General features: G+C 39.0%; 1 protein-coding gene across 1 annotated transcript in view; it reads left to right on the top strand.

Annotated features, from left to right (window-relative positions):
- LOC124719075 overlaps nt 1-12,412 on the top strand; it is a 94,836-nt gene that overhangs the window by 15,853 nt on the left and 66,571 nt on the right. Inside the window, exon 2 of the mRNA XM_047244756.1 lies at nt 4,020-4,339. Coding sequence (XP_047100712.1) covers nt 4,020-4,339 — 320 coding nt within the window. The remainder of the gene's footprint in view (nt 1-4,019; nt 4,340-12,412) is intronic.

Below are 12,412 nucleotides of genomic sequence, written 5' to 3'. Positions count from 1 at the left end.
CTCTCAGATATTTTACAGAAGTAACTGCTACCAGTGTTTGTTCCGCTATCATGTAATCATACATTGCCTTTGTTTTACTTTTTATCTTATCTTCTCTTTATAAGACACTATCCACTCAGTTCAACTACTCTTCTAAGTTCTTTGTTGCCTCAAAGTATTATTTCTTCTCCCTGAACTTTAATTCTGTTGTGTTGACAGAAGAGCCAACACCGTGTTACTAGGGGAGGCCGAAATGCATGCGTTGTAGCTCACGCAGGCTGGCGTGAGGAGGGAAGAACTATACTGACGTGAGGTCTGGACCATGACAAGGAATGAGAATTCAGAGAGCGGACGAAATTAGTTTTATACTTAACTTTAATCCATTAATGATGAACGTCACTCTTGACGGTACATGATTCACAATATCAATATCAATAGTAATTGAATATGGTGCCTTGCTAGGTCGTAGCAAATGGTGTAGCTGAAGGCTATGCTAAACTGTCGTCTCTGCAAATGAGAGCGTATGTAGTCAGTCAACCATCGCTAGCAAAGTCATCTGTACAACTGGGGCGAGTGCTAGGGAGTCTCTCTAGACTAGACCTGCCATGTGGCGGTGCTCGGTCTGCAATCACTGATAGTGGCGACACGCGGGTCCGACTTATATTAACGGACCGCGGCCGATTTAAAGGCTACCACCTAGCAAGTGTGGTGTCTGGCAGTAACACCACAAATTCCTACTCCAATTCTGTAGTTTTCTTTACTGATTGTTCAGTGTAGAGACTGAATAACATCGAGGATAGGCTAAAACCCTGTCTCACTCTCTTTTCGTGCCTCGCAATTCATAACTGCCACCTGGTGTCTGTACAAGTTGTGTACAACCTTCTGCTCCTGATGTTACACCTGCTATCTCCAGAACTTCAAAGAATGTATCCCAATTAACATTGTCAAAAGCTGTCTGCAACTCTACAAAAGCTATAAGAGTAAGCTTGCCTTTCCTTAATCTATCTTCTGAGGTAAATCATAGTCAGTATTGCATTGGGCATTCCTACATTTCTCTGGAATCCAAAAATATGTTCCCTGAGGTTGAGTTCTACCAGTTTTTCCATTCATCTGAAAAGAATTTGTGCTAGTATTTTTGAACTACAACTTATGAAACTGATAGCTTGGTAGTATTCAGACCTGTCAGCATTTGATTTCTTTGGAACTGGAATTATTATATTTGTCTTGAAGTCTGAGGGTACTTTACCTGTCTCATATATCTTACATACTAGGTGGAATAGTTTTGTTATAGCTGGCTCTCCCTAGGATATCATTAGTTTAGAGGGAATGTTGTCTATTCCAGGGGCCTTGTTTCCACTTAAGCCTTTCAGTGCTCTGTCAAATTCTTCTGGCAGTATCACATGATATCTCCCACCTCATCTTCATCTGTATCCTCTGCTTTACCATAATATCGCCTTCAAGTTCATTTCCCTTGTGTAGACCTTTTGCATACTCCTTCCACCATTCACCTTTCCCTTTTTGCTTAGGACTGGTTTTCCATCTGACCTGTTGTTACTTCTACAGATGCATTCCTTTTCTGAAAATGTCTTTCCAACTTTCCTTCACGTGGTATCTATCTTTCACCTGGTTTTATATACTTCTGTATCCTTGCATTTGTCTTCAAACAATTCCTGCTTAGCCATTTTGGATTTTCTGAATCTCATTTTTTAGATATTTGTACTCCCATTCAGCTGCTTCATTTGCTGGATTTTTATATTTTCTCCTTTTGTCAACTGAATTAAACATATCTTGTGATATCCAGAGAGATATGTGAAAAACTGCCTTTTGCTTAAAACGGAAAAAAGTTATCCAAACAGTACTCCTCCAGTGTTTGATAATTAGAACAATCAGTGACTTTCAGCATACTTCAAACATAATTTCAAACCTTTTCTAAACTTTTTCTTGTTTACCTGCTGAACATTACATATTTAACACATTAACTCATATGTAATCAGACATTTGATGCTGTTTTCGTACACAATACTTTGTTTCTTAAAATAACGGGTGTTGCATTGGTATCATATTACAGCTTAAAACAACTCAAATAAAAACCATTAAATAAACCATAATGGACCTAAATGAACCTTTTGGATAGTAAGCATTTATTCCAGTTATCACTGTCGTTACAAAAGATTCCTTCTGAATGCGGGAAATTCCACTAATATATTTCCATTCTAATCTATTGAGCTTTTTCCCAGTAACTACTTTATCTCAATGTACGAGGGGGGACCCAAAACAAACTGGATTGTTGTCATAAAAAATTTATTGATGAACCTTTTTACAAAATTACTTCAGTCACCTTCAAAATACTCTCCATTACATGCGATGCACTTGTCAAGTCTCTTTTCCACTGTTGTAAGCATGTTTGCAACTCTTAAAGTTTTATATTGTCCAGTGCCCTTTGAGAAGCTGTTTTTACTGCCTCTGCATCATCATAACGCCCCCCTTTTAGCGTTTTTTTTCATTCGTGGAAATTGGAAGAAGTCGCATGGGGCTAGGTCCAGCGAATACAGAGCATGGGGAACGACAGACCACCTGGAAGAGATGCCAAATAGTGGGTAACTAGTAAGGCCGTGTGTGCTGGAGCGTTGTCGTGATGCAGAAACTAGTCACCTGATCACCAAAGTTCTGGGCGTTTCCTCCTCACATCCTCTTGCAGACGTCTTAAAACATCCAAGTAAAAGTGCTGGTTAACAGTCTGGCCAGGGGGTACGAATTCCCAATGCACAATTCCACGAACATCAAAAAAGACAATGATCATCATCTTCACATTTGACCTCACTTGCCTTGCTTTTTTGAGTCTGGGAGAGTTGGGAGTCCTCCACTGGCTTGACGCTTGCTTGATTTCTGGGTCATACTTGTAACACCAACTTTCATCCCCTGTAATGACTTTGTTCAAGAAATTTGGATCACGTGCAATCTGTTTTCAAGTCCTGACACACATTCATTAGGATTGTTTTTTGCTCCTGTGTCAGAAGGCGTGGAACAAATTTAGCAGCAACACGTCTCGTGTGCAAATCCTCACTCAAAATCCGCTGGCACGAGCTCCAAATGATTCCTGTCTCTGCTGAAATTTGGTCAATCGTTTGGCAACAATCCTTGTCAATCTTTTGGCAGGCCTTTTCAATGTTCTCCTCTCTTCGCGATGTAGAAGGGTGTCCAGAACGAGCTCTGTATTTAACACACATCTCACCACTTTTAAAGGCCCAAACCACTCAAAAACCTGTGTGCGGCTCATAGCGTCCTCTGGAAAGCTTCCTGAAGCATTTGGTGTGTCTCCGTCACAGTTTTTTTAAGCAGGAAACAAAATTTCACACACACTCTTTGTTCTTTTAAAGTTGCCATAATGACTTCGCAGAGGTAACCCGCTAACAGTCAGAGAAACACAATACCGCACTTGCACGTCCAGCTCTACACTGACGCCGTCTGCACAGCTGTTTCATGAAGGTCTCTACTAACACCATCTAGCAGAAGAACCCTGCACTATGTCCACGAGTGGCAGCGCCCTCGGAGTCAGGTTTATTTTGGGTCCCTCCTCATATGTATGATTACTGGGGTGGCACATAGTCAATTAACAACAAGGAAAAAAGAGTAGAGTTTAGTTGTTCTGAAATGTAGGCCGTTCAGTGTGTTTTCTCGGATCGAAAAAGACACACGGTGGTACAAGCAGCTGTGACATTGACAATACAAATCAACTTTGGAGTCATCAGAAGGTAGGAAACCTGTTTGCAGTGAAGCAGCCTTCTGTTAGCTGACAAGATGTCAGTTTGGTGAGTGTGGATGATGTGGGTGCTTTCCTTTTATTCATCACAATTACTGTCTTCCCTTGTGGCCGTCTATTTTGTTGCTGTGCAACTTCTGTTGCTGGAAATTGGTTAGGTGCTTCAGAAGAGACAGGAAGCATCTGTTTAAACAACCATTAATAGTGCTTCTTTTGTTTCAGTGTATCCCACTCCTTAGCTCATAAGTGTTACTATACTACAGGAACTGTGCGGTTGCAGATGGTGATGGATTTGGTCGAGCAGTGCTCCAGGATACAGATGCTGAGGGCATCTGACAATCTGCTGATGACCGACATAGCTTCAGTGACAGTATCTCGTCTACAGCACCTCCGTGTGCTGCGTCTGCAAGAGAGACATGTGTTAAATACTCGTGTCATGCGCCCCTTTGTGCTGCGACCTTTGGCTGACGGGTGCCCCCAACTAGTAGAGATTGACTTCGGGCATTTGTCTGTCAATATGGATGATCTGAAGTATTTTCTGAATGCCAAGAAGAACGCCCTCAAGTCCTTACGAATAAAGTGGTCAATGGATGGAATGAGGTGAGTGCTATTACCTCTCCTCATATGATTGTATTTTCAATATTTTCACACTACATAATAGAAATTTGGCTTATTTCACCCTTACATATGCATAGGGACACGAAATACAAAAGGTTAAGAAGACATCTAATTATTACTACAGTGCTTTTAGGATAGGTGTAGTTCAGTAAACATATCTAGGTCTTCAAACATCTTCTGTCATGTTTTTTTACAAAATTACTTCCACTCGTAGCTAATAGTGCCATTGTATTTAACGGTTGTGCCCAATTCAGTTCTGTGCGATTCAGCAGTACCCGGCAGAACTGTCTCACTCGCACATGCCACTGTCGATTGATTGTGTACACACAGCCTGTAGAAGAGGAAGTTTTTGAAACAAGCTTCCCTTGGTGCACAATTCTGGTCCCATTACATTTACATTTGCAATATTGTCATCATTTATTTCCCTTCTACTTTTTGCTGCTCATTATTGAAACTTAGCAACTCATATGCGAGGGAACTGCGCCTGCTACAGTGCGAGCTTGTAGTGGAATGTATACTTCGGTACTACATAATTTTATTGTGAAACAGTTGCCAAAAATGGCTTTCTACTGCAGCTCGCATACGAAAGTGTGACCGTGTGAATGTTGCACTAAACTCACAAAAATAAATACAGTAAAATCCTGTTTTTTCACATTCTCCCATTTTACATTTTCCTGCTTTCTATGTTCATTTTTGTCGGTACCACCAGGAGTCACATTCTCTCAATTCAGTACTTTCCTGTTGTTAATGATTTTGTGTTACAACATTTCCCACATTTTAAGTTTTCTTTGACATTATCACAACCTTTAACATTGTTTTTCATACAGATATCTGCAAAAAGTGCATTGTATTCCTGCTCAGTCAACCTCGGAACAAAGCAGAAAATGCAGACTATACACGAAGTTAATAATCATGTAACACAGTGTTAGCATAGTAAGCAAGATTTTCATTGTCATCATGTTGGGGGGTCACAGCCACCTGTATTATAGGTTTGCAGTGTTTGGAAGGGTGGGAGAGTATGCTGATCGTGATCTGACAATAGTAGCAAGCTTCCTTCTGCAGATTGTCTTGTATTTCTACAGCTTTGATTTAATTTCAGTTATTTATACAAACAAGACACCACTTTTGAAGATGATATGAAGATGGAATCTGTTCTTTCAGACATTTCCAATTGAACAGATACCATCTCCATATTGTTTTAGGCTAACTGGCTGATGACCTCCTTCAGTGGGGATGCACACAATTTGCCTGAACTCTTATGGTGGATTGTCTACTGCGAGCAATGGGTATAATGGCAGGGGCACTACGAATGCAGTGCGTGGACTTTAAGTTGAGGTTGTGGTTCTCACAGGGAGACTGCCAGCAATAAATTCGTGCAGTCACACTATCCTCTGTGCCCTCGGTGGCTCAGATGGATAGAACATCTGCCACGTAAGCAGGAGATCCCAGGTACGAGTCCCCGTTGGGGCACACATTTTCAAGTGTCCCCATTTATGTATATCAATGCCCGTAAGTAGCTAATGTTATTGATTTAATTGTAATTTCACTTTTGAAGACTCTATAATGAGCTTTCAAAAACTGTTGTTTCTTGAGTGTAAAATACACTAATCCGTAGTAGGCATGCAGTCTTACGTCAATACGACTTCACGTCAGACACAAGTATTGCCCCTCGAGATGCTCCATAACATTACAATTTCCATCCTCTTCCTTGCCCAGGATGTCCCTGAACTGAGTGACCTCCTTGTCGACAACAAGCTGTAGATTTTGTGTCTGTTGTTCTCCATTTATGAAAGACTCCCAACATTAGTGTTTCAACCAGTATTGTGTTACAAGTTTTATTTACCACAGTTTTATAATGATTTACAGTAATAAGTCTCACACTGTAATGTGAATGCTTTTTTAATGTGGTTTCATGAAAGAGTACAGCAAATTGCTGTTAGAAAGAAACAAAAACAATTATTTCAGTTTTTTTTTAAATATGCAAATTTTAAATCATTATAATTTCTTATTTTGAACACTATATAGAGAATGACAGTGAGATAAATTTATTCATTTTTACTTGTTGTGTTTCCAGTGCTTTCCTGTATTTTGCACTTTCCAGCATCTTACACTTTTTTTGTGTCATTCCATTGAAAATTGTAAGCAGGGGTTTAACTGTATGTCAAGAGCTGGTTCCACCACTTGGGTGTAAAAATTCAGTATACTAAAGTTCAGTTACACACTTCAGAGTCTTTTTGTCTCTGATACATTAACTATTGTCCACAATTAAGCATTATTACGAGCACTGTGGCCTGGACTGCCATTGTTTCATTGTTATGCAAACACGAAAAGACACAAAACTATATAAAATAACTCCCTGTGGAATATGCACACAAAATCAACAATTAAATTCAGTAAAGAATTTTCCATAGATAGTGTTAAGTGAGCACATGTATTTGCAGTGATGGTTGGTAACACTGACACATGGGGCAACAATATCTGAATGAAATAAACCTCACACTTTGGCGGGGGGAGGGGGGGGGGGGGGAGAGAGAGAGAGAGAGAGAGAGAGAGAAGAAAACCATAAACACCTTTTGTTCATGGATTCACGTCAGCATAAATGTATATTTTATATCTTGCAATGACACATTGAACTCACAAAAATTTAATTAAATTATTTAGATATTATTTAGATAAATACCGATATAAGATGACAGATGGTCATAATATGACTGTATAATAATAGTGGTAGTAGCAGCAGCAGCAACAGCAACAGCAGCAATGACTCGTGGTCTTGGCTATTATCCAGTATTGAGGAACAGATATCAAGCAGTGGTACAAGCTTCACACTGAAACACAAACTTACTGCAAACACTGCGTTCTCAGATTAAGATTTGTAAAGTTGCATAGTGGTGAACTTTCAAACTGATCAGGCTCTAACTGAACTACAGAAATCAGTTAAACGTTAGCACAGTTGCCATGTCACAGGAGAAGCTGCCCTTGCTTCCAGTTTTGTCTTACAAATTCTCCAGTACTTGTGTGGGCATTTTACCAGGGTGTATACATGGACAAGGAAAAAAATTTCCCGGATTTTCCCGGATAAAAACACACTTTCTCCCGGGTGAAAATACACTTTTTCCGTGTTAAGTGACACTGTACTCATCCTCGGCACTGTAAAACTCATCAATTCTTTGAATGTTTATGGTTTTATATACAGACGTAGAATTTCCCGCCACTTTAGGAAACTAAACTCAGGGGGGGAAAACATGTTTAGAAAGACCTTTGATGTGCACCAACATGTACGCTGCATATTTCCGTGTTATGAAGGTATAAATTTGAATTCCACCATACACCGCATATCATTTTCCGAAGCATTGAAATCGAGATTGCGATGCACTTTTGTAAGCCAGTCATAGCTCATGTCACGTGATCTCACCAGCTGATGACAGCATAGGACACGTGATGTAGTCAGCCAATAGCAACATCACTCTTAAGTTGCGCAAACACACAAATAAGAAAATTTAGTGGTTTAAATTAATATACATAGCATTCACATATAATGTTGGTCTCAAAGATTAATAAGCTGGAAGAGAAGCTAAGCTTCCACATACAATGTTGATCTTTTTTGCACGTGTTACACTTCAAGATACAGCATACAAATGTGCCAGCAAATTTTTAATAACTTCATTTCAAATAAAGCAGAAAAGATTAATGAAAGCCAAACCTCTTTAGCAAACCAACAAAAATAACTTTATTGTTCTGCAAGGCAATTAATGCTTGACTGTCAGGAAGGTGGAAATAAAATATAAAACTAATAACATATTTTAGCCTTCTGTAATCATGGGAACATATTTTAATTCATTTGATAACTCCCGGCCGCAAAAATCCATTTGTTATCATTTAACGTGAGAACAATAAATGAAGAGGAAACAACAGAATGACAACTTAAACACAGTTCACGTGGATACGACCCACCTACCCACCACAACTCAGACTACTCCGGGCATCAGCACCAGATTTACTATATTTCTGGTGCAATATTAAGTAGTGGCGCCCAGCCATACTAATTTCTAATGTTTTTGAAGACTAAGAGTGTGTGAAGTGTGTGTGAAAACTCCCCACTTCTCTTACACGAGTCGACTTACTTGGGAACGCGCAGCTGATCTTCTTCTCTGGACAACTGGCTTCTGGAATCTCTATAAAGTTCTTATCTGAAGAATGATGCTAGTTACAGGAACCTTAAAGACTCTCTCTCTACTTGCGAAATAATTAGGTACTCGAAGAATACTTTTAGTTCGCTGTCGGTATATTTCAAATTTCGTAAAGAATACATTGCCATTTCTCACATAAATATTTGACTTCTTGTAAGCAGCCTGTGATGCCTCACATTAGACACAATTAAGACACATTTACTACAGAGTTGGTTCAACAACCATAGAAATCATAAACAAATCTTGCTTCTAGTCTGTGTTAAAAGTTACTAAAAATCTTTTTCGACTCAATTGTTCTTTCGTCACTAACAATAGTCACAGTTGCAAAACAGCACAGAATAACACAGAAGTTCCTCGGTGTTGCCGTGTGGTTTCATTACGACTTCCGTGTACTGACAGAGAAGTACTTGCCGGTGTCGTTCGACCGCTGTGTCTACAGTCTTCTCGCGATAAACTTCTGACCTGCACACACAGACAGGTGATGCGCAGTACATAGTTTTCCTTTCTCCCCACTCACATCTAAAATATCGTGTGTTCTAGGCGGCGGAAGGCCGAGTGGTTCTAGAATTTACACAAAAATTCTCGAAGCACTATGTATCGCCCCTCTTAGATCGAACACGTGATATTTTATTCAATCATTATGTACATTAATATCACATGTAATAACAATTCACATTTCAACAGTATACATTTTTTTCTTTTAATAATTGTGAGGACTATAATTTTTTTTTTCCTTTTTTTTCTACTGTATTTCCAATTGTAAACTCCAGGTGTTCATGACACATGAGTAACCTACTTTCTGTTCTCACCTTTTGTACTACCTTTCCTAAGTATGTACTAATTGTAGTATTTTTGTGTAGTTTGGAGGAACTCTGGGCAAAATGAAAGTGTTCTTTTGACACTCATAAACTTCCATAAAATGTAATAATGCTAGTTATGCATGGAATTCAAACTTACCAGAATAATCCCCATAAAATGTGTGACTTCAGTCTCAATACTGTCCCCTTCTCCTAGGATCAGTACCTATACGTTGCATGTGGGTTGACCTTCGAGAGCACTTCCTCTTTCCGTTCTGGTACGTATGCCCCTTTATAAAACATTCCTATTTTTCAGGCCGCAGGTCATCCTATCTCCATATAGGTGCACCTGCCCTGTATACTTACAAAATGCAGGGTACGCCCCCCTTATCCTTTCCGAGTAGGCCTCATGGTTCATTACCCTCATATACATTTCTATGTATACTATAATTAAATATTTTCTGTTGAGCTACAAATCTATTTTACGCTTCACATTCGCTTTTATAATACATCATCGGAGTCCTCCTCCACCTCTCAACTCCTATATCCTTATTATATACTATGTTTGTGTATAAATGTAATTTTGTGTGTATGTAGATGTGTGTTCTTGTTGTCCAATTCTTCAGCCTTCTTATCTGAAGATAAGGTTATTGGAAACCATGGGAACCAGGAAGGACTTCTGTGATAGAAGTAGATGAATATGGAAAGAGGGAAAAATTAGGTAGGTCCTCAGATGAGAAGTAAGAAAGGAAATAAATGGAAACGGTTGCTGAGATTGGAGAAGAGAAAGAAGAAATCCCCAAAGACAGGAAACCCTTACACCTCCCCTCCCCAGGATCCCTACCCCTCAGATACTTGAGTGAGATGCCGGAGGAGGTTTGGTATTAAATCGTCTCCTACAGAACAGACATTCCCACCTTCACCCTCAAGGTCCTCAAAGGAAATCTTAGCAACCTTATGAACACGGCTAATGGTAAAGAATCAGTCACACTTGTTTGTGAGAGTTGTTTGAAAGGTGTGGTGTGTGTTTTGTGTTAGTCACGATTTATGTGTTCTCATAAACCACGCTTTTATCTAAAATACCCAACCCTCCCATCTACATCACATCTTAGAAAAGGTATGAAATATTCTGTACAAAATAGAAAATTATACCCTACAGTCTGACAGTCGTTCAGTTTGGCACATTATATTACATTTTCCACAGACATAATAGTCTTATTCTGTTTATTTCATGTCTAGAGATCACTTTCTTTTGTATCCCATGATTCTCCTAAGTTGTAGTCATATCCAGTTTTCTAGGTAATAAGATTGTAGGATAGTTTAAGATTTTAGGAATAGATGACAATAGTTTAAGATCTGAAGGGAATTCAGTGTGAGAAAACTATTTTGGAAGAAACAACGAAAACAACTCTGGATCTGACGATCGTCACTCTGCCCGTCAACTCAGAATGTTAACATCCCTGGGGGATATATGACTCCACCCGGGTCCCATCAATCTGACATTAACTTTTCTCGTGCATTGGCAGACCAGTATTTCTCTTTAAACTTCTTTTGAAAGTCTCCCCACTGCAAATCAGTCACCACTTCACTAGTCAACACAACATAGGGTGAAGGTCCTCATTTTTCTACTTGTTCCTGGAAAAGTTTGACTTCTTTCCAGAGTTCGTCTATACCCTTCCCGGTATCAGTAAGTTCGGAAGAAGCCATAGGCGATGCATTCCTGAATGTTATTCTCTCAGTGAGTTTCCAATCTATAATTTCTTCTATCTGTTCCTCCAGACTACTTACATTTATGATATCAGCACTTGCTGTGTTCTCTTTCAAGCTTCTTTCTACACTGTCTACTCACGTACTTACACCATTAATTTGCGATTGAGTGGCAGGCATTAATTCGCTATGCTTATCAACACTCTCTTTCAAAGTATGCCATCCCTACTTTACAGCATTAAACTTAGCATTGTGTACATTTTCAAATTATGGTAACTTTTCATTGATTTCTGATTCTACAGTATTACATTTTTCCTCAATATCAATTTCTAAATTTTTTGCTAAATCTTGTAATTGATCATTCTCTTTCTGACTAAAGTCAGTGAACAGTTGATTTACATGAATGTCCAAGGAATTGGTTAATTTTTTCTTTACGTCTAATTTCAAATCCTCTTCTTTACTATTCAAGGTTTCAAATTCAGTCTTTAAAACTTCCACGCCTTCTCATAGATTACTAAATTCTTTGCTCTGTGCATCAATTTCAGCATTCAACAAATTTGAGAGTCTACTGAGCCTAGTTCTTTCCTTAAAGCTTCGCTCTAGGCATCTATTTTTTCACTTAGTCACACTTAAAGTAGCATTTTGAGCTTTGATTAGATTTACTATCTAAGACCAGTGTGGCCCTTCTTTACTAATTTTCATAGCCATGACTGGTTCTCAAGTTTCCCCAACTTGCTGTTCCTGATCCATAATTTAACAAGCTTTAGACCTTGTGAGCATCTAAAAATTAACTTTCGTTATAATAACTACACTAATAAAGTTCATTCAACAGTTTATATCACGTTGTATTAAAACAATAAAGTTCTGTTTTGCACTCACTCGGCATAGAATTTGGGCTGCGTCAATGAGCGGACATGTAATCATCCCCAGTGAACAGCAACTGGTGCCGTGGTGTCGGTTGTTGGTTTCCACGTCTGCATCCCCTCGATGTGTGTGAGAGCTATCCACTCCCTGCACCAGATCTTCTTAGTCAAAGTGATCTCGGTGTATTTCTTCTTAGAGAAACACACTGGAACTTCACTATTTCTCAATTCAAATTTTTTCTCTTTTGAATACTCAAGCATGTTCCAGAGTCTCGGAGCAAATCCTTTATCCAGTTTGGTTTAGTTGCTATGGTAACATACAACATCCACTTTTCTCGTTTTTTGGTCTTAAAATTACCGTGTTTTTGTGTCCTTTTTCACTGGTTGCCATGTTCTAACATTTTGTGACAACTTTTTTAATAGGCCTTCTCTTCTAAAACTGTGCTCTTTCAGCAACACCATTGGTATATTTGGACTCCATGCACAAGAACAGATTCA

The sequence above is a fragment of the Schistocerca piceifrons genome, chromosome 10 (assembly GCF_021461385.2).
Source record: "Schistocerca piceifrons isolate TAMUIC-IGC-003096 chromosome 10, iqSchPice1.1, whole genome shotgun sequence".
NCBI lineage: Eukaryota > Metazoa > Arthropoda > Insecta > Orthoptera > Acrididae > Schistocerca > Schistocerca piceifrons.
The sequence above is the reverse complement of the archived record's forward strand: the minus strand, read 5'-3'. Positions and strand labels throughout refer to the sequence as shown.